The sequence below is a fragment of the Ammospiza nelsoni genome, chromosome 7 (genome assembly GCF_027579445.1).
Source record: "Ammospiza nelsoni isolate bAmmNel1 chromosome 7, bAmmNel1.pri, whole genome shotgun sequence".
Classification (NCBI taxonomy): Eukaryota; Metazoa; Chordata; class Aves; order Passeriformes; family Passerellidae; genus Ammospiza; species Ammospiza nelsoni.
The window spans coordinates 39,830,957-39,854,170 of NC_080639.1; the positions used below are offsets into that span (position 1 = coordinate 39,830,957).

The 23,214-nt window shown below is 43.5% G+C and overlaps 1 protein-coding gene across 7 annotated transcripts in view; it reads left to right on the top strand.

The window, feature by feature from the left end:
• The window catches only part of TANC1 (tetratricopeptide repeat, ankyrin repeat and coiled-coil containing 1), a 62,688-nt gene that overhangs the window by 9,022 nt on the left and 30,452 nt on the right, over positions 1–23,214 (top strand). The window contains exons 3-6 of one of the 7 annotated variants that reach the window (XM_059475990.1): positions 206–1,460; positions 1,823–1,958; positions 6,271–6,345; positions 19,561–19,764. In XM_059475990.1, the coding sequence (XP_059331973.1) occupies positions 6,285–6,345; positions 19,561–19,764 (265 nt within the window). In that variant the 5' untranslated portion in view covers positions 206–1,460; positions 1,823–1,958; positions 6,271–6,284. Of the gene's footprint in view, positions 1–205; positions 1,461–1,822; positions 1,959–3,113; positions 3,203–6,270; positions 6,346–10,058; positions 10,125–11,293; positions 11,396–19,560; positions 19,765–23,214 lie in introns of those variants that run through there. The other 6 variants (XM_059475992.1, XM_059475987.1, XM_059475989.1 and 3 more) reach the window with 6 other exon arrangements.

A 23,214-nucleotide genomic window follows, 5' to 3' on the forward strand; every position in this document is an offset into this window, starting at 1 on the left:
GTTCCTTGTGTTGCTGCTCACTCCCACATTTTAGGGTCACTTAGCACTTGCTTTTCTTTTATTATTTTTGGGAGGAGGAGGGTTGCAGGAGGTACTGTCATGTTATATTAATTGTTACTAACTGTCTAAGCCAAATCCAGCGCAGTGATCAATTTAGACAGTTATGTTCTCTGAAGGAAGTAATTTTGCTTTGTATTTTTGATAGCGGTTTCCAAGATTTTCTTGTGTGACTTGCCCTGACCAGGGGGCTGGACCAGATGACCTCCAGAGGTCCTTCCCAACCTTAACCATTCTGTGACTGCCCTTATCAAAGTCCTAGTGAGTGCTAATGTTTCCTTTCTGTCATTTTGGATATTTCAGGCTGTTGCACACGTATCACTCTACCTCTGGTAATTAAAGCTGAGGATAGTTATCCTAAGGAAGAAAACATAAATATCAATTTGACATCAGAGTAGTGTATTTTAAAAGCCATATTAAAACCTTCAAAAGTGTTTACATAATCATATATATGTTCATCTCTGCCTGTGAAGCAGGAAGTAATGTGTTGTTTGCGTACAGATTTTGGATAGAGCTCTGCATTTGATTTCTAGAAAAAGTGAGGGGCTGTGATTCCCAGCCATTTCAAGATCAGGTATTTTGTGATTTGGGTTTATAGTAAACATACTGTCCCAGAATTTCTAAGGGTAGCTGACGTGGGGGAGAAAAGATTCACACCAAATACAGGTGCATTTTCCGGTGTGTGTTTGAATATAGATTTGTAGTGTTAGGAGAAAACTATTAGTAAAACAGGAGAAGAACTCCATGAAAAAGCAGACAATAAAATCCTGAAAATACTTGATAAGGATGAAGAATATAGGAGATTTGGAAATAAGGATGTGATAAGGAACTAAAATAGAAAGAAGCTTTACCAGCACCGTCTTATGTTAGCATTCAAGGAAATACAGCTGTCATTAGTGTAATGTTTATTTAAAAAATTAAAATCTCAGGCATACTAGATTAATTGAAAACCTGCAAAGTAGCTGTGATGATGAAAAAAGTCACCTCTTTTGTATTCTGGACATAATACTGACCTTGTTTGGGATTTTGTTTGGATTAGTTAGTTTTAATTTTGTTTTGTAAGTCATAACTGAAGAAAGGGAAGACTGTAGAAGAAGGTAGATGGCTGTGGTCTTGGCTTTTTCTCTGGAGGGTCTCAGCAGAATGGGAACAAAAAATCTAAAACACCTGTGCTGTGGTCAGAAAAGCCGTGAACAGGTAAGGTTTTCAGGTTGTGTTGGCGGCTGCTGCTCTTCTTTCCTGTGTGCCAGCCGGGTGATTCCACTCGTGATTCTCCATCTGCAGGATTGCTGAGTCCTTCGGGTTGGTTCAGACAGGGGCTTGTGACCTTTGGAGTGGATGCTTCTGGCTTGTGAGTGCTCTCCATCTGCTTCAGCGCAGATCAGTTGCTTCAGTGCTTCAGGGTGGGTACAAGTAGTGGGGAGCAGTAATCTCTGAAAAGACGATAAAGAGTGATTTTTGCAGTGTCTGGCACCTGCCCAAGATTTTTGGACAGCAGTCAGGTGAAGCGACCAGCTTTTCCCCTGTGTGTTGGCAGCCCTTGGGGATACTGGCCAAAATAATCAGCAATTTGGTAAAAGAGTAACATAGCAGAAAACTAGGTGATTGCAGGGCATAATAGTTACGTCTCTGGCATCTGAGAAATTAAATCTAGATCTAGACTGGTGGGGAAAAAGCTACTGCAGAAGCACACTCTAACAGCTAATATGATAATGAGGTTTTTCTCACACTTCCTCATCTTTCACCTCTTATTGTGTTTTAATAGTGCTTCAGGGCATAATTCCACTTGAGAAGTGAACAACAAACTGGAAACCTTGCTGTTGTTTTGCAGTTTCCTTTTAAACTGCTGCATAGCTTTCACTCGGTCAGATGAGAGGGAGAAAATGTGGAGTGTCTCACTGGTAAGTTTAATAATGATTAGATGATTGAGTGAAGAGCAAATGATGCAAATGTACTATGGCTTGTCAGTTTTGTATCTGTATTGTATCTCTTTTGTACTTAGATTGATCTTTCTGCATGAGAAATGCCTACAAAGGGTAAAGGCCATAATTGTTTAGGGGATTGTATAAAAATATTTCAATAATAACAATTTAACTTTAGTGGGTCTGGCTAAATATAATGTATTGGAAACATTATATATATATGCCACTTTTTACTTGGCTAGGGACAAAGGGTCGGGGACAGACCTCTCCAGTGTATGCTTTATCATTTTCATTCATGCATTTGAATAATCATAACAGAAATATTTCTCACTGGAAATTGTGTCTTAAAAGTAAAAACACTATTCTCTTCAAGTGTCTGCTCATTCATGAATTAGTAGTCGCATATCATGGGATGTGCCCTCTGTTTATTACAAAATGTAGTAATTTTGAAGGATTTTTTTACTTACTTGATTTGTTGGATCAGTAATACCTTGCTCCTTTAAGTATTGGTTTTTTGCTGTATATTCCTCTTGTTTGAAACCTGCAGTTCAACAAAAGGACTTTGAATTTGCGAGAAAAGGGAAATGTTGGAACTTTTCTGTGTGATACATAGAATGACACTCTAAATGTATTTGTAGGCAGTGAAAGCAGTTCTGACTAAATGAAGTTTTCTTTTGAAGCTTAGGATTTTGGGATTCAAAGATTTGAATCCTTGGATTCAAAAATGCAAAGTACACTTTAAAAATACAGATTATTTGAAGTATGTGTTTCATAAATCCTACACTGAAAGGTGGCAAATACTTAAGTACTTCTGTGCGGACAGTAGACTAAGATGTTCTACCCTGGATTTCTTTGCCAATAAGTGCTCATTGATTTTCAGGATCTAAATCTGGAAGCTTGAACACAGCTGTGGGTAGTAATGTCAGGAGTCCGTGGGCGTTAGCTCAGGTGCGTACCTGCCATGTGGGATTAGTTTATTTGACCTCTGCAGTAGTGATGAACTCCTGTGGGTAGATCCTTGAAAATAACCCTCTCCAAAAGGCCAGGGAGGTGCAACAGGAGCTGTGAATCATCTCGTTCCTGATGTTGGTGTCTTCAGCAGGAGTTTTACATGGAAAATACTCCCATGCAAGGAAGTTGCTGAGTTTTAAGGAGAGACTTGCAGGCTGAGTGAAAATGTGGGGAGATTTTTCCATCTCTGCTTTTCAGAGGGGATTCCTCAGGTAATGAAGTACTTAATTTACAAAGATTGAGACATGAACTGTTGCATGTGCCCGTGCTCCTGACTCTTTCCATGGGCTAAGATTTGTGTTTTATAAAGCTGACGATACTTTGGAGTTGTTCATAAAGAAGCTGATCATTATAAATTCTTGAATCAAGGGACTTTCTGCCCTTTCCTTTCATGCTCTGAGCAGGAAGCATGTATGGAATGGAATGTCCTCTGCCTCTGAAGAAAGCAGTTGAACTGGTGGGAGGACAGCATCCATGTGAAAATGATCTTGGTGTGAGCTGGGAGTCCACCTTTGTCAGCAGCTGACAGGGTCTTCAATTCAACAAGCAGAAGAGTTCTGTTGGGACATGGTTATTATTAGGACTCTGGGATAACAAGTCCACATCTAATACCCATTTTAAAATGGGAATGATAGTTTTTAAATCTTTAAAAAAACCCAACAAACACCAAACAAGTGGTTTCATGGCAGAATTTAAAAATTGGAATTAAGAAATCATGAATTGGAGTTGTTTACCAAAGTGAAGCAATTGCAGTAGCTGAAAGGGTTCCTGATGTCTGAGTGAAGGAGTTTTCCTACTTCAGCTTAGCTGTGAGAAGAAAGTGCAGTGTGCTTAGAAAGACAACGTGCCAGCATTACTGTAAAATATCCTATTAATACAGTTATCTTTAAAACAGAACAAATCTAGCATCTTGTGCCTGATTCAAGGGATGAGAAATCATAAACGCACACTATTTCTGTTCACTTTAATTGGTGTTACTGTGGTGTGAACTGTGGGTATGAAGAAATACGTCACCTGAAGCTGAAATGCTTTTGCATGTGTGTCAGTAAGCATCACAGTAGGTGCAAATGACTTTGGTATATCTTTTGGCTTTGTTTTTTTACTTTTTGATAACATCGTCTGAAGTATTTCTAAGCTGTAGTAGTTGGTTCAGTCCCTCAGCGTTCACCTGCATGCCCTGGAACGCGAATGATGTTGTACTGGGCCCAAGGTGGTGGTTTTAGCATTACTTAAGTTTATTTTTTATACCCTTCAGCTTGCAAAGAAAGAGCATTGCAATTGCTTTGCTGTTGCAGCCCTTAGGGTTAGCTCTCTCTGTGTGCATAACTCACATAGCAAAAGGTGAGTTGCTTTGGAAGTACTTATCTTTATTTTTGTATTTCATTTTATAGGGGAAAAGGAAGGAAGTGGACTTTATTTCCAGGTAGTAGGCAGCTTTCATATCTGCACTGATTGTGGTCTGAATAAGCAACCATCTTGCATGCCAGTCATGTTCTGTGTTAGAATAGATCATTGAAGAAGTCTTTGCACAGTAGGGAAATTGGCCTCAATTCCAAAAAGAGAAAATCTAGGATGGAATTGTCCTTGATTCCTTTTATTTGGTCTCTCATTAACCCTTATCTATATTCTAAGAATAGGAATGACATATACTGTAGACTTGCAGTTCTATATGAAGCCTGTCTGTCCTGGTTAATAGAAAATTCACACTTGTATTTGCAAAATAAGACAGTTAAATATAATTTGTGACTTTTCAGGTCTTCCTTTTTTTTCCTCCCCCCTTGCTACTCTATTCTAGCTATGTATGTAAAGGATCTTTCTTAGATTCTGAAATTCATTAACGCCTTCAGGTCCTACCATTGCTTAATGCAGGCTTTCTAACATGGTGGATGGTTTTTGTATGCTTAATTTGATAAATTTATTTTGCTTTTTATCCAGTAAGTAATCATAAATCATTTCCTTTCAGTGTATTTCATGTTTTGGTTAGATGATGCAGTTTCGGGGGTGTGTTTGCGAGGTTTTTCCGTTTTCGTGATGCTGAGCTTGGGGAGGGCTGGTTCATCTCCATGCTTTGGGCAGCAGCTGGAGCTGCTGCAGAGGCTGTTGGCCCTGCAGGACGGCAGCGTCTGTGTGGTGCCACCCTGGGCACAGCCTCTGCCTGCCCGGGGACCTGCCTGGCTGCCACCTGCGTGAGGCTGGCGCAGAGCTGCGTGGGCACTGTGATCCAGGCCCTGGAGACCTTCCAGCCTTCTGGGTACTGTTAGTTGCGTATGCTTCAGGTTATTCATAGGAGCTGAACAATTCTGTTGTACTGATTTCTCTTTCTCTGCTTTATTCCATCAAATAAAGAGAACTTTCTGAGGAATCCAGTTTTTGGATGGAAGACTTCTACTTTTCCTGTTGATGTCATGTGGGGTTCATGGCAGTCTGTTACATAAGACAGCATAGTCAGGTTACGTTTTTCCCCCCTTCTTGTTGCGTTATTCCGTACCGAAGGTTTTCTTAAATGAGATACTTCTTGAATTTTTCAATAGAGAAAACAAATGCAATTACAGTTGTCAGATGCTCCCAGAAAGCTTTTTGGGAAAGAAGTGATCTTCATAATTGCTTCCATTCTGTTTTCCTTGCTTTGTAGCTGAAGTTACTTCTGTGAAAGAATTGTCTTTCAGGTTTATCAGCCCAAGTACATTTTTCTTGTACTTCATACTTCTCTGAAATGTGCAGTCACCTGCAGTCAGGCTCTGCTCACTTGAGGTTGACTGTTGGTGTGCCGTGGGGATGGAGGAGTGTGTTGCTCAGTTGCCCTGTGTGCTGTGTGTGGGCACAGGTGGGGTGGCACCGTGTTATCCCTGCTGTTATCCCTGCTGTACAGCCTTGCAGCTGGCATTCCCAGCTGACACCAGGCTGCTCCCGTTGCCGCCAGTCAGGCGGCTGAACTCCGGTCAGAAGTTAGGGCTTGATTTTAGTTTATTTTGCTGGGGTATCTTAGAGCAACTTACTCAGGTCTAGCCCTGTAACTGCAATTGGATGTGGAATGTGGAGAATGCTGCATTACTTTTCTGGACCAGAAGACCGCAAACTCTTAGTTGCTTAGTTCAAGTATTGAAACATTTCTTGTGCATGACCACTTTGCTTAACCAGGTGACGCTGTAAGAAATAAATGTGACTACCAAAAGGTTTCTCGTAATTACTTCACTGTTTTATTTGTATTGATCCTGTTTCTTGTTTCAGCTTGTGGGAATGGACCTTGCATTTATTTTTGTTTCTCTCTGTTATTCTCTAGGAGCAACATTTAAAATGTTAAAGGCCGTTCTAAAAAAGAGCCGAGAGGGTGGCAAAGGGACCAAGAAAGACCCAGGTATGAGTATTACTGTGATGTTTTATACCCCAGGTGAGGTGAGCGCTGCAAACCCAGGACTGTCCAGCCTGTGGTGCAGCAGCTCCCTGTCTGCCTGCCCAGCTGCTGCCCGGGGAGCAGGAGCTGCAGCTCTGGGCCTGCCTGCAAGGCAGCTCCAGTGCAGTTATTGCTGCATCTCCAGCGGGCAGCACGGGGACAGCAGCTGGTTGTGGTTGTTGCCCTAGAAGTACTGAGAGCAGGCTGTGTGTGCTGCCAGCTCCTACATGGCCTGGGGCCAGGCCTGCTGACCACAGAAATGCACTTTAAAATGCTTATTCCTTACCTTACAAAAAACTCAGCACTGGTTATGTATTATGGGCAATAGAATTTTTATTATGTATGTCCTTTGAAAAACAATTATTGAATTAGTGAAAAGCTGTTAAGCTGGTTATCAGGTTTCTATTACGTTCTAGTTTTTGCTTTAACTACAGAAATTTTTTGAAGGTAAAAGTAATCATTATCAACAAATCTTACTTAAAATAAAACTTATTTTAATACTAACCATAAATTTAGTAGGCCACTACTTACCTGCATTACCTTCCAGGAAGAAGGGTAACTAAGAGCTCTCATTGCCATGTTCAAGGGTAAGGAAGGCCCAGCAATGCTTGTTGAGGAGGAGCAGTAGCTGTAGATGTGCAGGTGTTGGTGACTGATGTGAACATGCCTGCTCTGTGCCTGGCATGCTGAAGTCTTTGCTGCAGTGGCTGGAGAGCTCATGGGCCTGAGTGAAAGTGACCTGTTTTTCAGAGTTACATTTTTAACTTCAGACTATTAACGTAGACTAACATTTCTGATTTTCTGATGAGTTTGATCCTAAACTATCCATTAGAGTAAATTTATGGTCTTTGGCAACATGAACTTCTTACCCCCAGAGTAAAATACAAATAAATCTGAATACTTCTTAAATGTATAAAGAACAGAGCATAATAAAGGTGCCACATCCTTGTTTATTGGAACCTTTAAAACAACACAATCCTGTTTTCTTGGAAAGCAAGTTACATACATGTCTTGCATTGCAGCTTTTAAAACTATGCAGTTACACTGAGTCCTACAAGGGGAGAGTATTTTCACTGTTCTTTTGCAGAAACTGGTTCTGAGTTCATCTGGCAGGTAATGTGTTGTTCTTCAGGAAATTTCTGTGGTCTTGTGAAGTTTTCGCTCTGCCACAGTTCCTTTCTAAATGACTGAATGATGGGAGCTATGCTGATTAGAAAAAACACTGACACTAGATCAGAGATGCACAGAAATGATCACATAGCAACACGAAAGGCATTCTGTTAATTCTGTGTGTGCTGCTGACTTGAAATTACCAGCTGGGGTTGTTTAAACAGAGTGGGGTAAAGATTCCTGTGGTGAGGCTTTCACTGGTACATTTTTTGTTAAAATACTAGATGGAAGTTGGTTTTGGCTCAAAAGGAAAATTGGGCTGTTCAGAATGGAGCTCTGACCAGGCTTTGATTAAAATCTGAAGCTTGGAAAAACCCTTTTCCTGTAGGTCAGAAAGCATGGCTTTTATTTTAGGATCTCATGACATCTGTCTGTAGTAATGTGTGCAAAAGAAGATTTTTCTCTGTTTTTGCAAATACAATCCTGCTGTATTTCTGAGCAGCAAGGGAAGATTTAGAGTGTGGGAAGCTTTTTTGGTTTAATTTTTGATTTGGTGGGTTTGTTTATTTGTGTGGGGTTTTTTGTTGTTTTTTAAGCAGAGCTCTAGAGCTTCACATGTTAATTAGATGTTATGGAAACCAAGTATTGGGAAAAATTGGTGAATAGTGCCTAACTGGTGAGAGCTAGAGCAAGGAGGAATTCAGGAGCAACTTTTTAAAAGGAAGTAAATAACTGATAGATTGGATTTCAGAGATTTGTAGTTTTTTGTATTTAGAGATGATGTGAAAAGTTTGAAGAGACGTGTGCATTTTATTCTGTTCTGTGTTACACCAGGACTTTCTGTAAAGTTATGTCCAGTTTATTAGCTTTCTCTGTTGTTCCAAAGGACATTCCAATTCTTCCAGCTGTAAGACATTTCTCCACTTTTAGAAAAGATGTGAAGCAAGGCAAAGAACATTGATCTTAGTAGAGCTTATTTTTGCTCACTCATCTCCCTGATCTTTAAACTGAAAACAGGGAGAAACTGAACAGCTTAAAATTTCCTGCTGTCTGGAGAGAGTAGCAATGCACCCCAGCGATGGGAGCTGACTAGAGAGATAAGACTGTTAACATGGCCATGGCCATTCTTCAGACTGCTGTTGGAGAGAGGAGTGCAGTAGTAAATTTAGATGCTTCTCTCAGCTCTGTGGGCACATGGCCTTGATTTTTTGCTGATGAAGTTTTAAGAAATTTTTCAGGTTTTTCAGAGCTTCCAAATTTGGGAGGAAGGAGACAGCGCATCTCAGTAGGGCCACCCTGAACGCAGCTGGGAAGACTGCGTGGTCGTTTTTCAGTGTATTCATGGTTTAGGAGTGATCCTGAGGAGCTAGAAGGCAGTGAGATCTCCGTGGGTCACAGTGGGCAGCCCAGCCGGCGCAGGAGGGACACCAGAGTGATGAGGTGCAGCTGCGCCTTGACCACACGTGACCATTTGGAGTCACATTGAAAGGGCGTTAGGCTAAGCTGCAGCAGCTTATTCTTAAACTGAAGTAACCCCAGTTGTCCCGTGGGTTCCATGAAAGGAACGCCTGGAAGTCTGCATGATTTAGATCTGAGTGGGATGATTCCTGTTTTACTGAATAGAACTTCCTGTTTGTGTGTTAACTCTATTTTATGGGTTTTACAGCTGGTAGGCTTGTGGAACTCATATGAGTAGGAATGGTGGTGTTTTTTTCTGGATTGAGGGCAGGCACAGCTGTAACATTAAAATGTGTAAAAGGGTTAAAGGACAAAAAGAAACAGCCCTAACTGTTTTAACAGTAGCTTGTGTGGATTTTAATAATAGAATTTCTCATTTGCCCTGACATAAGGGCTTAAGAGCTGAAGTTGTGTGTAACACTTTTGAAATCTAGCTGCTGGGAATGTTCATTGAAGGTTTTAATAAATTCCTAAATTCAGGGTTATCTTGAAAAATAGGGTTTCAAGAACTAGTATTGATACTTTGAGAGAGACAGGTGCTCTGCTAAAGAGTGGTAGAATGTCTTTGTAGAGAGAACTTCTGCCTTGATCAGATGGAAGGCTGTCACGTGGGAATGTCACTTTTGGGAAAATGATACCTCAAGCAGCACCAAAAGCAGTAGTTATGGATACACAGTTGGGCTCAGACCCTGAAGTTTCTTCAGTAGAAATTCTTCTACAACAGTTTTGTAATAAACCCATTTTAAAATGGATTTATTTGGATGTGGCTGGGAGGTGTTGATAGGTAGGTAGGTGGCTGTTGTAGAATTAGATGCAATCTAAGTGAAGCAAAATGAGTGTGTTTAAACATGCACGTATGTAATTATCAATTTGTGCAAACATACACAAACACAGGTGAAAAGAGCTGTGTTGGCAGCAAGTTACGTGTAGAGCAGCTTTTGCAAGCAGAACTTAGGGATGTTATTTCTAAATGTGGATTTGAAGACAAGGTGGTTGGTGTCCAACTTAGGTAAACAGATGTGCCAAATGAACAAAATTTCAAACAAACTAAATTTTTTACACAGACATAAAACTTTTTCTGTATCCAGATTTTTTCTGGTTTTCTGCAGCATGGAGAAACCTGTCTTTACATCCCTTCAGACATAGTTATTTCCATACAACAGAGATAACTATCTGTAAGTTGATTTTTCCTTTCTCTTGTCCTTCTTTGCATTAGTGATTTACATACTTGGTAAAGGACAGAACCTGAGGGGGAAGAACCCACAGTCTGCGCCTGTAACCTTAAAGTAACAGAAAACGGTTTGGGCAATGTTTGAAACAGGAAGGGAGTAAACAGAAACAAGTAAAAAGTGGTGCTGTCTCCTCTTTGTTAGCTTATTGTCATCAAATGCATGTTATCTCTTTAAACTCTTCCAAAGTTTCCAAGTCCTCTAGAGATTGCTGGGGAGGTGTCTCTCCAGTGGGACGTGGCAGAGCTGTCTGCTGAGGGTGTGTGTTCTCGTTCCTTGCTCTTTGTCTTTTGCTTTGCTTTGTTAATGGACTTTATTTTCTGCATTTAAGGTAATCCCGTAATCCCAGCTCTTGGTCTGTTTCTGCCCTGCGTTTCTACCTACCTACCATGGAATTGTGTGTTTCTGCTCTCTCTCCTGCTGTGTTCTCATAGTTGAGGTTTACTTGTTAACCAGTTTATTTCCTTGAGGTTTTTGACTTGACCTCTGTAACCACAAGGAGATCTTCTGCCTCTGGCCTCAGCTGAAAGCAGCTGGCTGTTTTTATTTTAATGTAGCATAGAAATTTTGTGTGTTAGTGACACAGTTCAAGCAATCAGGGCCAGAAGACTGTTGTTCAAGTTCTACTAGGTTACCTGTAAGTCCTGTTTGTGCCTAGAAGAGGTGATAGTATAAAGAATATACATAATAAGCTTCAGAATATAAACAAAAAGTACTTCTCAATTATGATTGGTTTAGAAATTCTACAGAGCTACTAATTCTTAAATGCTTAAAAATGCTTCAGAGATAAATTTTTTATTAGTATTTCCTGTTGGGTTTCTGTACTGCCAGCTGCTTTCCAGTATATAATTATATTTGTTTTCTTAAACTGTCCCAAAGTCGTCAACTCGCTTGCATTTGAGAATGTTTTTTTTTTTCTAACTAAGCAAAAGCTTATTCAGTATAAAATACATGTAATGTATTTTAATTTAAAAAGAAAATAAAATCCTGTATATTAAGTTTCTACAGAACATACTTGGTTTTTTCAGATGGTTTTGTAGTAGCGTGACCATTGTCATTCTGTTGACCCAATATCAGGCCTGAAGGAACATGAATAATGGCAGTATTGTGCTTAGTTTGCAGTGTTCTTCTGCACTAAATCCCATCAGAAGTTGAACATCAAATGTAGTGCATGGTGTGCCTGGAAACTTTATTGATGTCAGTAGAAATTCAGTGTGGTAAGTAGTTGGGACTTTGAGGTTTTCCAGCTTCAGGGCTTGTAAGATATTAATAGTAGTGGTCAAATAACAAGAGACAGATTATTATGTCAACAAAAAGATGATGTTTAGAATGCAGCAACATGGAGCTTTAAAGGCAGAGAATTTGGACAAACAAGATGGGTGGTTTTGGTTTCTGAAATAAAAGTTATTGAAGTACTTATGGATTTGTAAACATCAGACTTTCAGTAGTTGCCTGAATATTTCGATTTTTTTTTTATTATTTGGTCTGCAAAAAGGGTCCATATTAATAAATCTTTCCTGTGTCTTGTTTGATTCAGATCTGATAGATCAGACCTAATTTTTTTCCATACTTTTTGAGACTTACTTTTCGTTTGCATTAGTTTCCTTCTTATATTCTGGTATCTTCGTGTAAGTATCTTTGGCTTAAGTATGGGTATACAGACTTCTGAATGTTTGTATGGAATGGAGGCTTTATTTCTGCATTATGTTTCATTGCAGACTGGCATATCGTTAGTTACTTTTGTTTGTCTGCCTTGTCCTTTAGGAATATTGTATACTGAACAGGTTGGATGAAATATGAGAATTCAGAATTTCCTCTCTTTTATTCACATAATCAGATACAATTAAGAAATTGAGATTATACTTTGTATTCTTTTTCATAAGTAAAATGTCTTTGGAAGACATGAGCTATGATCGCTTGTATGAGGTTCCACCACCCGTTTTACTTTCTCCTTTTCCTTTCAGCCAAGGCCCCTGTTACAAGCCTGACGTGCTGCACTGGGGCAGCACTTGGAATGATAAACAGAAATGTACTGAAATTCACTGTTACTGGGTTTTGGGGTTTTTTGGTTTTGGGGGTTTTTTGTTTGGTTGGTTTTTTATTTATTGTTTTTATTGCTAGTGGCAACTAAATTGCTACTCTGAAAAGTGAAGCTGCTGTGCAGAAAAGCCTATTTTTTTCTTAAGACCCAGACCCACTATTTAATCTTTATTTTAAAACTGAGTGTTTTAAGAATTACTTGCCTGTAGCAGTAAAGGTTTCATTCTCAGCTGCCTGTGGTCAGCTAAATGCAGCTTTTAACACCCCTGTCTTGCATTGCATCTGACTCAGCATTTTGGCCTAATACACTCTGAACCCAGCTGACAGCATCAAGGTACCGTTCTGGAAAACTGAAAGGCCATTAAATAAAATAAGTTTGCCTTTTTCAATCTAAATATGTAAATTCAGTTGGCTTTTTCTGTCCAAATGCTCTGTGATATTAGGCTTTGAATTTTAACATTTTGAACATTGAACTTGGAATGGAATACTTTTAAGTTTCAGTTTGATTTTTTTGTTGTTACTCTAAAAATACCTTGCAACAGAGGAAGCATTGTTTCATGCTTAAAATATGGAGCTGGTTTTGATTATCTTGTGTTGCTTTGCCCACTTTCAGCTGCTCTTGTCAGTTATTTAAGAGCTTAAGCTTTTTTGCTGAGCACTCAGTATTTAATGTGTCTTTTCAGAAGCTAATTTCAGTGATGTATCCCATGTACATATAAACACCACCCCTCAAAAAAAATTCTGCCCTTGAAACACATATGCAAATTACTTCAGTGACCTGAATAACCTTTATTTTTCCCTGTTTTCTTTCTTTTTTTTTAAAGAGTTACAGGAGAATGTTAATATTTTGTGTACTGATAAAATAATCCAGGGTGCAGAAATAAATGCCAGAAAGTGAGCAAATAATGTCAAGTACAAGCAGAGTTGGCAAAGGTTGGCCATTTAAACCATTTGTTCTAATTTTGCTGGATTGTTTGTCACTCATTGCACTTCACTGCTTCCTTTACTCAGGCTGTAATGCGTTTTCTTCCCATTCCATGCTAGTTTCTCTCTTTTTCTTCCCAGAGCCTCGAGAGCAAAAGAATTAAATGCCGCTCTCCCCTCATGTGTGTATTTGCCATGCCAGCAGCCTGTGTCCTGTCCCAGAAGGCTGGCCGTGGATGGCTCCACTTGGCAGGAGTGGTTCTGCAGCTCCTGGTCAGTGTTTGCATGGGACACTGGACTCCCCAAGCCTCCTGGATTGCCCTCCTGAGGCTGGGCTGGCTGTGTGTACAAGCACACACATGCATGTAAGCATTTCAAAGACACAGCCCTTCAAGAGCAGTGCTTAGTGTTTTACAATAAAAATGAAGCACCTCACACTTGGTCACTGAGCCAGGTTACAGAGTTCTGTGTACACTTGCCTGTCAGTTCTGTTGAAAGACTGGATTTCAAACCCACTGGATTTCATAATCCTTACCCAGTTTCTTACTGCTTAGACGTAGAGATGCCTTGTTCTGGAAGGGACTTCCCAGTTTGGATGGCTTTCCTTGTTCCTACAACTGTTTTCTTTTTCCCACATGTAGTGGCCTTCTGAACTTGTCTGTAAGGTCTCATCCTTTCTTAAATATTTGTTAGGATGAAACACATCCTGTGGAGCAGAGTGGACTTTGAGACTGTCAGTGCTAGTGTGTAGTCACATCAGTGTTGGATGTGGTGGTGTCCTTCCTTCACTTTGTGGGTTTCTCAGGGAGCCTTGGTCAGCAGCAGCATCCTGCGCTTTTTTTTCTTTTTAACACATCTGAAACAGAACTCCAGAATTGAGGATTTCTTCCATTGTAGCATGATTTTATATCAGATTTCTTTATCAAGTGGGTTGAGAGTTGTGTTTCACTTTAGCAGAAAGGTTAAGGGAGAGAAAGACAAAACAGGCTTTCCCAGAAGGGCTTGTTGAGGGAATCCATGGAACATAATTTTCTCTGTGGCTGCTCTCAATATCCAGGATCAAAGAGGCTGCATGTTCATTGTTCAAGCTCTCACTGCTGTAAAGGTAGTGGTCCTATTCCTTCATGTTAAAAAGTGATCTGAATTCCACATTTGCATCAAACTCAGTTTACACATATTTTGGTAATGTAGGTGGCATTCTTCTGGTTTCTAAGCACCTTATATTGAATGAAGAATTAGATGCATTTTATAATGTTTAATACTGATACAGACAGGTGTGAAGGTTTCTGTTTTAGTTATCCTCCCTATCAAATAGGATTAGTTTGAATTTAAAATTCAAGTTCTCTTTTAGAATATTAAGCTCTATAAAATTATTACTGTAGTCGGCCATCCTTGTATCTCTTTGTATCTAAGAGAAAAAAAAAGGAGTTTGTAATCAGATTATGCCAATCAGTTGCATCCTTCGGTGCAGCTAAACTGGGATTTGATTTTCATTCTCCAAGATTTTTGTGTGTGGTTTTTCAAACTTTTTGTTTCTGTGGTTGCATTGACCACTGAGTAAGAACTCCAGTGTTGATTGATGCTTGCGCAAGGTTTTTGTCCAGAGGCTGCTTGGAAGTGGAAAATGTACAACTCAGAGTTTTTAAAAAAATGGACGTGGGGTTTCACAAGACCTTCCCTTATGTGTTTGTTTTACAAACTTCCACTCCAGAACTGATGCAACCTGCTTTATACTCTGGTAGATGCCTGGCAATGTCATGTAATTTTAAAGTATTTTTCTGGGGTAATTTTGGGGTTTTGTGTTTGTGTGGCATCTACTAGTATCTGGGCATTTTAACAGATCGTATTTTGACAGGTATTTCTCATGCATTTTTCTACTATTGTTTCCCTAATGTTAAATTGCTGTGTGGGAAGCATAATCTATTACTGGGTGAATCCCACAAGTTTGGTAATTTTGGGTTTGTCTTGTCATGTGTAGAGCCAGATATGTTACGGGAATTTTCCTGTTATTTGGATGAAATGTGGAGATTGGACATCAGTCCAGTTTACACAAAATAGAAAGTGCAGAATTAAATGGAATTATTTTAGAGACTTAGTAAAGGATGATGTAAGCATGTAAAAAGCTTGGCACCCCTCGTTATCTCGCATGCAATTGAATTGGAGGCAGCCACAGAGGAGGTTCCTGGTGCGGGTGTGGATGCTCCCGGGCCGGGCCGCGCGTCTGTGCCTTCCTCAGAGCTGCCGCGGGCTCGCTAGGGCAGGGACACCGCAGTGTCCCCAGGGAGCCCTGGGCCTGCCCCGGGCACGGAGCGGCCCTGTCCTTGTCCCCGATGAGCGGAGGGAGCCTCGGAGCGGCCCTATCCCTGTGCCTGCTGAGTGAAGGGAGCCTCGGAGCGCCCTGTCCTTGTCCCCCATGAGCGGAGGGAGCCTCGGAGCCGGCCCTGTGCCTGCTGAGCGAAGGGAGCCTCGGAGCGGCCCTATCCCTGTCCCTGCTGAGTGAAGGGAGCCTCGGAGCGGCCCTATCCCTGTCCCTGCTGAGCGAAGGGAGCCTCGGAGCAGCCCTATCCCTGTCCCTGTCCCTGCTGAGCGAAGGGAGCCTCGGAGCCGGCCCTATCCCTGTGCCTGCTGAGCGAAGGGAGCCTCGGAGCGGCCCTGTCCCTGTGCCTGCTGAGCGAAGGGAGCCTCGGAGCAGCCCTATCCCTGTCCCTGTCCCTGCTGAGCGAAGGGAGCCTCGGAGCGGCCCTATCCCTGTCCCTGCTGAGCGAAGGGAGCCTCGGAGCCGGCCCTGTCCCTGTCCCTGCTGAGCGAAGGGAGCCTCGGAGCCGGCCCTGTGCCCGCTGAGTGAAGGGAGCCTCGGAGCGGCCCTGTCCCTGTCCCTGCTGAGCGAAGGGAGCCTCGGAGCCGGCCCTGTACCTGCTGAGCGAAGGGAGCCTCGGAGCGGCCCTGTCTCTGCTGAGCGAAGGGAGCCTCGGAGCGGCCCTGTCCCTGCTGAGCGAAGGGAGCCTCGGAGCCGGCCCTGTGCCCGCTGAGCGAAGGGAGCCTCGGAGCCGGCCCTATCCTTGTCCCTGTCCCTGCTGAGCGAAGGGAGCCTCGGAGCGGCCCTGTCCCTGCTGAGCGAAGGGAGCCTCGGAGCCGGCCCTGTCCCTGTCCCTGCTGAGCGAAGGGAGCCTCGGAGCCGGCCCTGTGCCTGCTGAGCGAAGGGAGCCTCGGAGCCGGCCCTGTGCCCGCTGAGCGAAGGGAGCCTCAGAGCCGGCCCTGTCCCTGCTGAGCGAAGGGAGCCTCAGAGCCGGCCCTATCCTTGTCCCTGTCCCTGCTGAGCGAAGGGAGCCTCGGAGCGGCCCTGTCCCTGTCCCTGCTGAGCGAAGGGAGCCTCGGAGCCGGCCCTGTGCCTGCTGAGTGAAGGGAGCCTCGGAGCGGCCCTGTCTCTGCTGAGCGAAGGGAGCCTCGGAGCGGCCCTGTCCCTGCTGAGCGAAGGGAGCCTCGGAGCGGCCCTGTCCCTGTCCCTGCTGAGCGAAGGGAGCCTCGGAGCCGGCCCTATCCCTGTGCCTGCTGAGCGAAGGGAGCCTCGGAGCGGCCCTGTCCCTGTGCCTGCTGAGCGAAGGGAGCCTCGGAGCAGCCCTATCCCTGTCCCTGTCCCTGCTGAGCGAAGGGAGCCTCGGAGCGGCCCTATCCCTGTCCCTGCTGAGCGAAGGGAGCCTCGGAGCCGGCCCTGTCCCTGTCCCTGCTGAGCGAAGGGAGCCTCGGAGCCGGCCCTGTGCCCGCTGAGTGAAGGGAGCCTCGGAGCGGCCCTGTCCCTGTCCCTGCTGAGCGAAGGGAGCCTCGGAGCCGGCCCTGTACCTGCTGAGCGAAGGGAGCCTCGGAGCGGCCCTGTCTCTGCTGAGCGAAGGGAGCCTCGGAGCGGCCCTGTCCCTGCTGAGCGAAGGGAGCCTCGGAGCCGGCCCTGTGCCCGCTGAGCGAAGGGAGCCTCGGAGCCGGCCCTATCCTTGTCCCTGTCCCTGCTGAGCGAAGGGAGCCTCGGAGCGGCCCTGTCCCTGCTGAGCGAAGGGAGCCTCGGAGCCGGCCCTGTCCCTGTCCCTGCTGAGCGAAGGGAGCCTCGGAGCCGGCCCTGTGCCTGCTGAGCGAAGGGAGCCTCGGAGCCGGCCCTGTGCCCGCTGAGCGAAGGGAGCCTCAGAGCCGGCCCTGTCCCTGCTGAGCGAAGGGAGCCTCAGAGCCGGCCCTATCCTTGTCCCTGTCCCTGCTGAGCGAAGGGAGCCTCGGAGCGGCCCTGTCCCTGTCCCTGCTGAGCGAAGGGAGCCTCGGAGCCGGCCCTGTGCCTGCTGAGTGAAGGGAGCCTCGGAGCGGCCCTGTCTCTGCTGAGCGAAGGGAGCCTCGGAGCGGCCCTGTCCCTGCTGAGCGAAGGGAGCCTCGGAGCGGCCCTGTCCCTGCTGAGCGAAGGGAGCCTCGGAGCCGGCCCTGTGCCCGCTGAGCGAAGGGAGCCTCAGAGCCGGCCCTATCCTTGTCCCTGTCCCTGCTGAGCGAAGGGAGCCTCGGAGCGGCCCTGTCCCTGTCCCTGCTGAGCGAAGGGAGCCTCGGAGCCGGCCCTGTGCCCGCTGAGCGAAGGGAGCCTCAGAGCCGGCCCTGTCCCTGCTGAGCGAAGGGAGCCTCAGAGCCGGCCCTATCCTTGTCCCTGTCCCTGCTGAGCGAAGGGAGCCTCGGAGCGGCCCTATCCTTGTCCCTGCTGAGCGAAGGGAGCCTCGGCCTGTTCAGCGAGGGACATGTGCTGTGCCAGGCTTCCACTGGAGCTGCTCTTGGGCTGTCGGGGTGTTCTGGGGAAGAGCTGGTCTGTGCCCGTGGTTGGGGCAGCATTCCAGGGGCTGTGGTGTACGTGCTCTGCTGGTTCCCTGCTGTTCCTGGTGTGCATGGTTTCTAAGCTCACGGGTGTGGCGTTGGTCTATTACTAACAGCCTTTTAGAAAAGGCTTGGAGGAGCAGGGTGCTGTTCCTCCTTTCTTGGAATGCTATTTGTATAATAGGTGTCTGCTATTCCATTGTATCATAACCATTTTACACTTAACACCGGGGTTTTTCTGCTTCAATAGAATGCAGCACTGTTCAAATACGCTGACCATCACTGAGGATACAACACCCTTAGGCTGAAGCCTTGGGTTTTCTCAAGGTGTGGGTTTTGCTCCAAAGAGCTGCTCTGTGTGAACACCATGGCGATGTGAGTGGTAATGTGCAAAGGCTTATTATAAAATTAGGTAATGAAATTAATGAAAAGGAGAATTTCTGTGGTACACATTTTAAATTTTTGTCTTTTAAGTCATACTGCTGTTAGAATCTTAGTCATGGAAGCCTGCTCTCCACAGCATCAGGAAAAAGAAAAAACAGAGTACCGCTGGAACAAAAATTCCTAAGATACAGTAGCGTCTCTATGTATTGACTGTAAAATATCTTTCCTGTTACTGTCATGATCAAATACTCCTAACCTACTGATTAGAGCTATTTAGCTCCATCCAACTGTCTTCCATGTTGTAATGTTTCATATACAATAGAGACAAGTAAATTAATTCAAAATTTGAAAGTCTACTAAGAAGGCAATGAATTACACAGATTATGCCATCATAAAGGGGAAAATAGAAATGAAGGAATTGCAGGTGGATGTGTCAACCCTTTTGCACCCCCACCCCTCAGCAGTCCACCTGGAATACTTACAAATTCCAAACTGCAGCCTGTATATGTGGCTAGTAAAAAGCTATTAACAGGAATTCCAGTATTTTCTAGTTACATTTAGCTGTATCACCATTCAACTGTGTTTTTCAACACCTTTTGAAGTAAACTCACATATTCTGTATTTGAAACAAATAATATCAGCAGTGTTAAATCTGTGTTTAAATCGGCTGTTGTAGAAGTTTAATTTTCAAAAGAACAGAGAAGGGAAATCTTTAACCTCTTTACTAGCCCTGAAAATGGGAAAGCAAATCTTAGACTGCCCATCTCTAACTGTACGTATTAGTAATCCACCTTTTCATTACATGTAAGGAGTAACCCAACCCTCCTTTAACTAGTTAAGTAAACAGTATTTCAGGTGCTAATGCAGTGATGCTAAAACATCTTTTCAGTTTGAAAAATACTTTTATGTTCTTAGGGAACTTGATGTTGACCCTAAGGATGGAGTCTGAAAAGTGCTGACTGTTGAAAGTGAGGTTTTTCTTCCCCTTTTTTTCTCTTTTTTACTTTCAATTGGAATGTTGCTTACTTGTGTATTTACATTTTCCCAGTGGTTATCTGGATTTTGCAGTGGAGGTGGCACAGTAGTGCGAGTCATGCTCAATTGTTGCTGGCAAGTGTTTTCTTGTGTTAAATACTTATATTTCAGTGCAACTCTAGGCTGTTTATTTTGGCACATCACCAAATAGATGACAAGATTTTATTTTTAGCAGGTGACTACTGCCCAGAGAATGCCTCGCAGGTTAGAGCAACATCTGGCCACAATGCAGATTTCCCCAGTGGCGAGCAGCCAGGCTCCCAGGACACTTACAGAACAAACTTGGCCAAAGGAGTCTCAATGTCACTGCCGTCCTCGCCTCTGCTGCCACGACAGTCCTATCTGATGCAGGCAAGAGCAAGCAAGAAGTCTCCAGGTAAGATGGAACAACGAGCAACTAAAATCTTCATAACATGTTAACTCAGTTATTGAGAAATTCTGCATAAAATAACTTAGTAAAATCATGTTAAACTTTTGCAACAAGAATAAAAGTAGTGCATGTTTCCAGGTTAAAAAAGTAATTGGTTATTAAATAGAACATATTATTTCACGTGGCAAAAAATTAATCTATTTGGTGTTGCAGATACTTATATTGAAGTGTCTGAATATGATTAAACCTGGTTATTTATGGTTAGTTAATCAGGTAAAGGACTGCTGCAAAAAAGCTTTGTGCATGTGTTAGTGACTGTGTAAGAGTGAGTATTGTTTGTGGCTGTTGCAGTTCAATTATTTTACTTGTATCTCCATACACAAATGTATTATTAGATAAATTGCTGTGGAAGTGACAAGGAAGTTGTTCATTTTCAGCGGTTTTATCCTCAGTGGTGCCTACCCACTGGTATGGGAGCCAGACTAAATATGGGGCTCCATGGGACTCCTTTTATCAGCATTCTGTGCATAGAAATCATTCCAGCACACCATCATCACTTGGGTTCACTCGGGTCAGTGTGGGAGAGACAAGTGAAACTCTCCATGTTCCTGTTGCCTGTGGAGACACTCAACAGGTTTGAGTTTATAAGGTCTGGGAACAGAGTGTCAAAAGCTGGGCTTTGTCAGCACAGAAAATGCTGAACAGTTGATGAGTTGTGACTGAAAAGCCATATTCATGATGAATGCAGAGTCATTCCACTGTGACCTACACCCAAGGGAAAAGACTTCCTGTGATTCTACAGTGCTGGGAATGCATTGGCATTTATGCGTCATTATTTTGAACAAAAACCTAACCAGATGATAGGAGGCTGACAGAAACATTGTGCTATTCCTTTGACTTTCACCAAACTCTAGCTAATGGAAGATGATTCAATATAAATTAGCTGTCTAGTATCTGGGGCAGGGGTAGTAACAGGACTGTACTACTGTCCTGATTTCAGAGGTCTCTTAGCATGACAGCAAGTTACAGATCTTTCTGGATATGGTGAGTGAAAGAAGAAAGGACTGCACAGGAGGCTGAAGTAGTGTTCTGAAGTTCGGTTGTAGCAGTGGTAGAACAACATTCTAATTTCAGTCCTTCCAGTTGAGCTGCTTCTACTACAAAGCTAGAATGAGCATTGTTTGGATTGGTTATCTTAACAGGTGTGCAGGTAAACCAGTTTTTGTTCTCTTAGAGGGGTAATAGTTGATTGTAGTCTGATTTAGGAGGCTCAACTAAAAGAATGAATATACTGATTTATAAGGGATGTTCTAATAAAATGGATTGTGGAGTTTAAGATATGAATGAAAGATGATGCTGTTGCACTTGAAAAAAATGTTTGCTGCTTTCCTTACATTAATGATACGATAATGCTTTAACAGAGAAAGGTTTCCTTGGAAATCAGTGAATTTCCATCAGTGAATGCTGGAGGTGAGTCCTAGGAGAGTCTTGCATAAGTGTACAACAGAACTTCAGTAAGTTTTGAATTTAAACTTCAATTAAAACTTCTAATTAATAAGCAAATTAATCCTCATACTGATTCTTGAGACTAGGCTAGGTCAGAGAACTGGTCTAATCTCAGGCTGCAGTTGTGTGCCCTGCCCATGGGAGCCCTGGGAACTGTTCCTCCTGCAAGCACTAAGCTGTCCCAGCTCCAGGGTCCTGCATCAGGCAGTCTCTGGGGTCAGTACAGCTACAGATCCACTTTGTCCTGACAAGAGGGAAACGATGGAGCTGCACAAGTTACAATGATCTTCTGAGACATCAGCTCTTCTGCAGTCAAAAAAGCGTTAAGAATTATTCGCAAAATAATAGATGTGGTATGGAATTGTATAAATCTGTAGTTTGTTCCCCTTGGGAGGAGACCAGCTTTAAAAATCTGCACTGGATTTAGGGCAAAGCTAGAACAGGCTTCAGGAATGACTGTTGGTGCGGGATGGCCCTGAAGAGAAGTTATGGTGATAGACTGGAGTGATGTTTGTCTGCCTAGGAGAAAGGCAGCTGTAAAAAGGAGACAGTGCAGTCACTGTGTCTGGCAGTGTTGTGTTCAGCTGCTGATGTTACAGGGTGTGAGAGAAAGGCTGGAGTTAGTTCCTGGAAGAAAAATCCATCTAAACTCCTAAAGAGCAAGTGGCCACTTTTTTCTCAGGACACGATAAGGCACTCAGCAGCAGTCACGAGAGCATAGCAGGGAGTGTGTTTTCCCTTACTGAGATTCCTCTGCAAATTTGCTGCTGATAAAGCGCTGTCCCAGATGAACATTCTGTCAGACCTGATTCAGCCACTCTACACTTCTGTAAAAGAGCTGCTGTTCTGCAGACACACTTCACATTTAAATGAGTCCTTTTCATCCAAGGGTTAATTCATGCGTCCTGTTCTAGATTAGTGCATGAGAATAAATTTACCATGAATTCTTCTACTTGTTGCAGTGTTTTATATTGGATTTGCAATTACTGTTAAGTCACTTCCACAGCAGTTTGTGAGGAACAAAATTCAGTAAAGGGTTTCCTTCACAGCTTAAAGCATGAGTGTTAAAAATACATCCTGAAGATCTTCCTGTGTTGATCTAATTCTACAACTGCTACACGTCTTTTTGGTTCTTTTAGAATGAGTGCTTTTTGTTGTCCAACTTTGATATGTTTGATTATACTTCTGCTTACAAATGACAGGTGTAGACTATTGTCTCCCCTAAAGAATGGGATTTTGTTTCAAAGGAATGCATTTTCAGCTGCTTTTACCAGGGCCAATGGCCTTTATTTTTGTTAGACAAGTAGCGTTGGAAGAGCCCCCTCTGGTGTTGGTGCCGACCTGATCGTGTAAAAAGTGAAATTGACTCGAGAATCTCTACTAGAGATATAAATATGTGTTCATATAGGACTGACACTTCCTCACCAGTATTTCTTCGCTAAGAAATTAGGTAGTCACCATGTTCCTATATTGCACTTCTAGGTGGAAATCTGAAAGAACAGATGGATCCAGTCAGATCGTTCTGGGCAAATGATGTGTGTTACCCTGTGATGGGGTGGCCAGGCCTTCACAGCTCTGTGGCAGTGTGACCCTAGGAGCCTGAGGCCACAGAGGAGAGATGCAGCTTTTCTTTAAAAACAGTCATGAGTCTTAAAGTGCTCAGGAAAAACAGCAAGAAATCAATGTCATTTTCAGAGACTTAATGTAGCATCTGAGGCTGCTGCCAAAAGGAAAGACGGGATGCTTAATGTGACTGAAGTGCCACAGCCTAAATATAGGGTGGGATTTTAATAAACGAAGTATGAGAGAGCTTTGGTGTGCCCTTGAACTCTGAACCAGGGAGAAGGATGCTTTTTGAAGACCTGAACGGAGGGAGGGGGAAAGTCTCTTTATGAAGGTCAATGTGGGACAGCTGGCATCAGACCTGCAGTCCCCCTGCAGTGCTCCCTG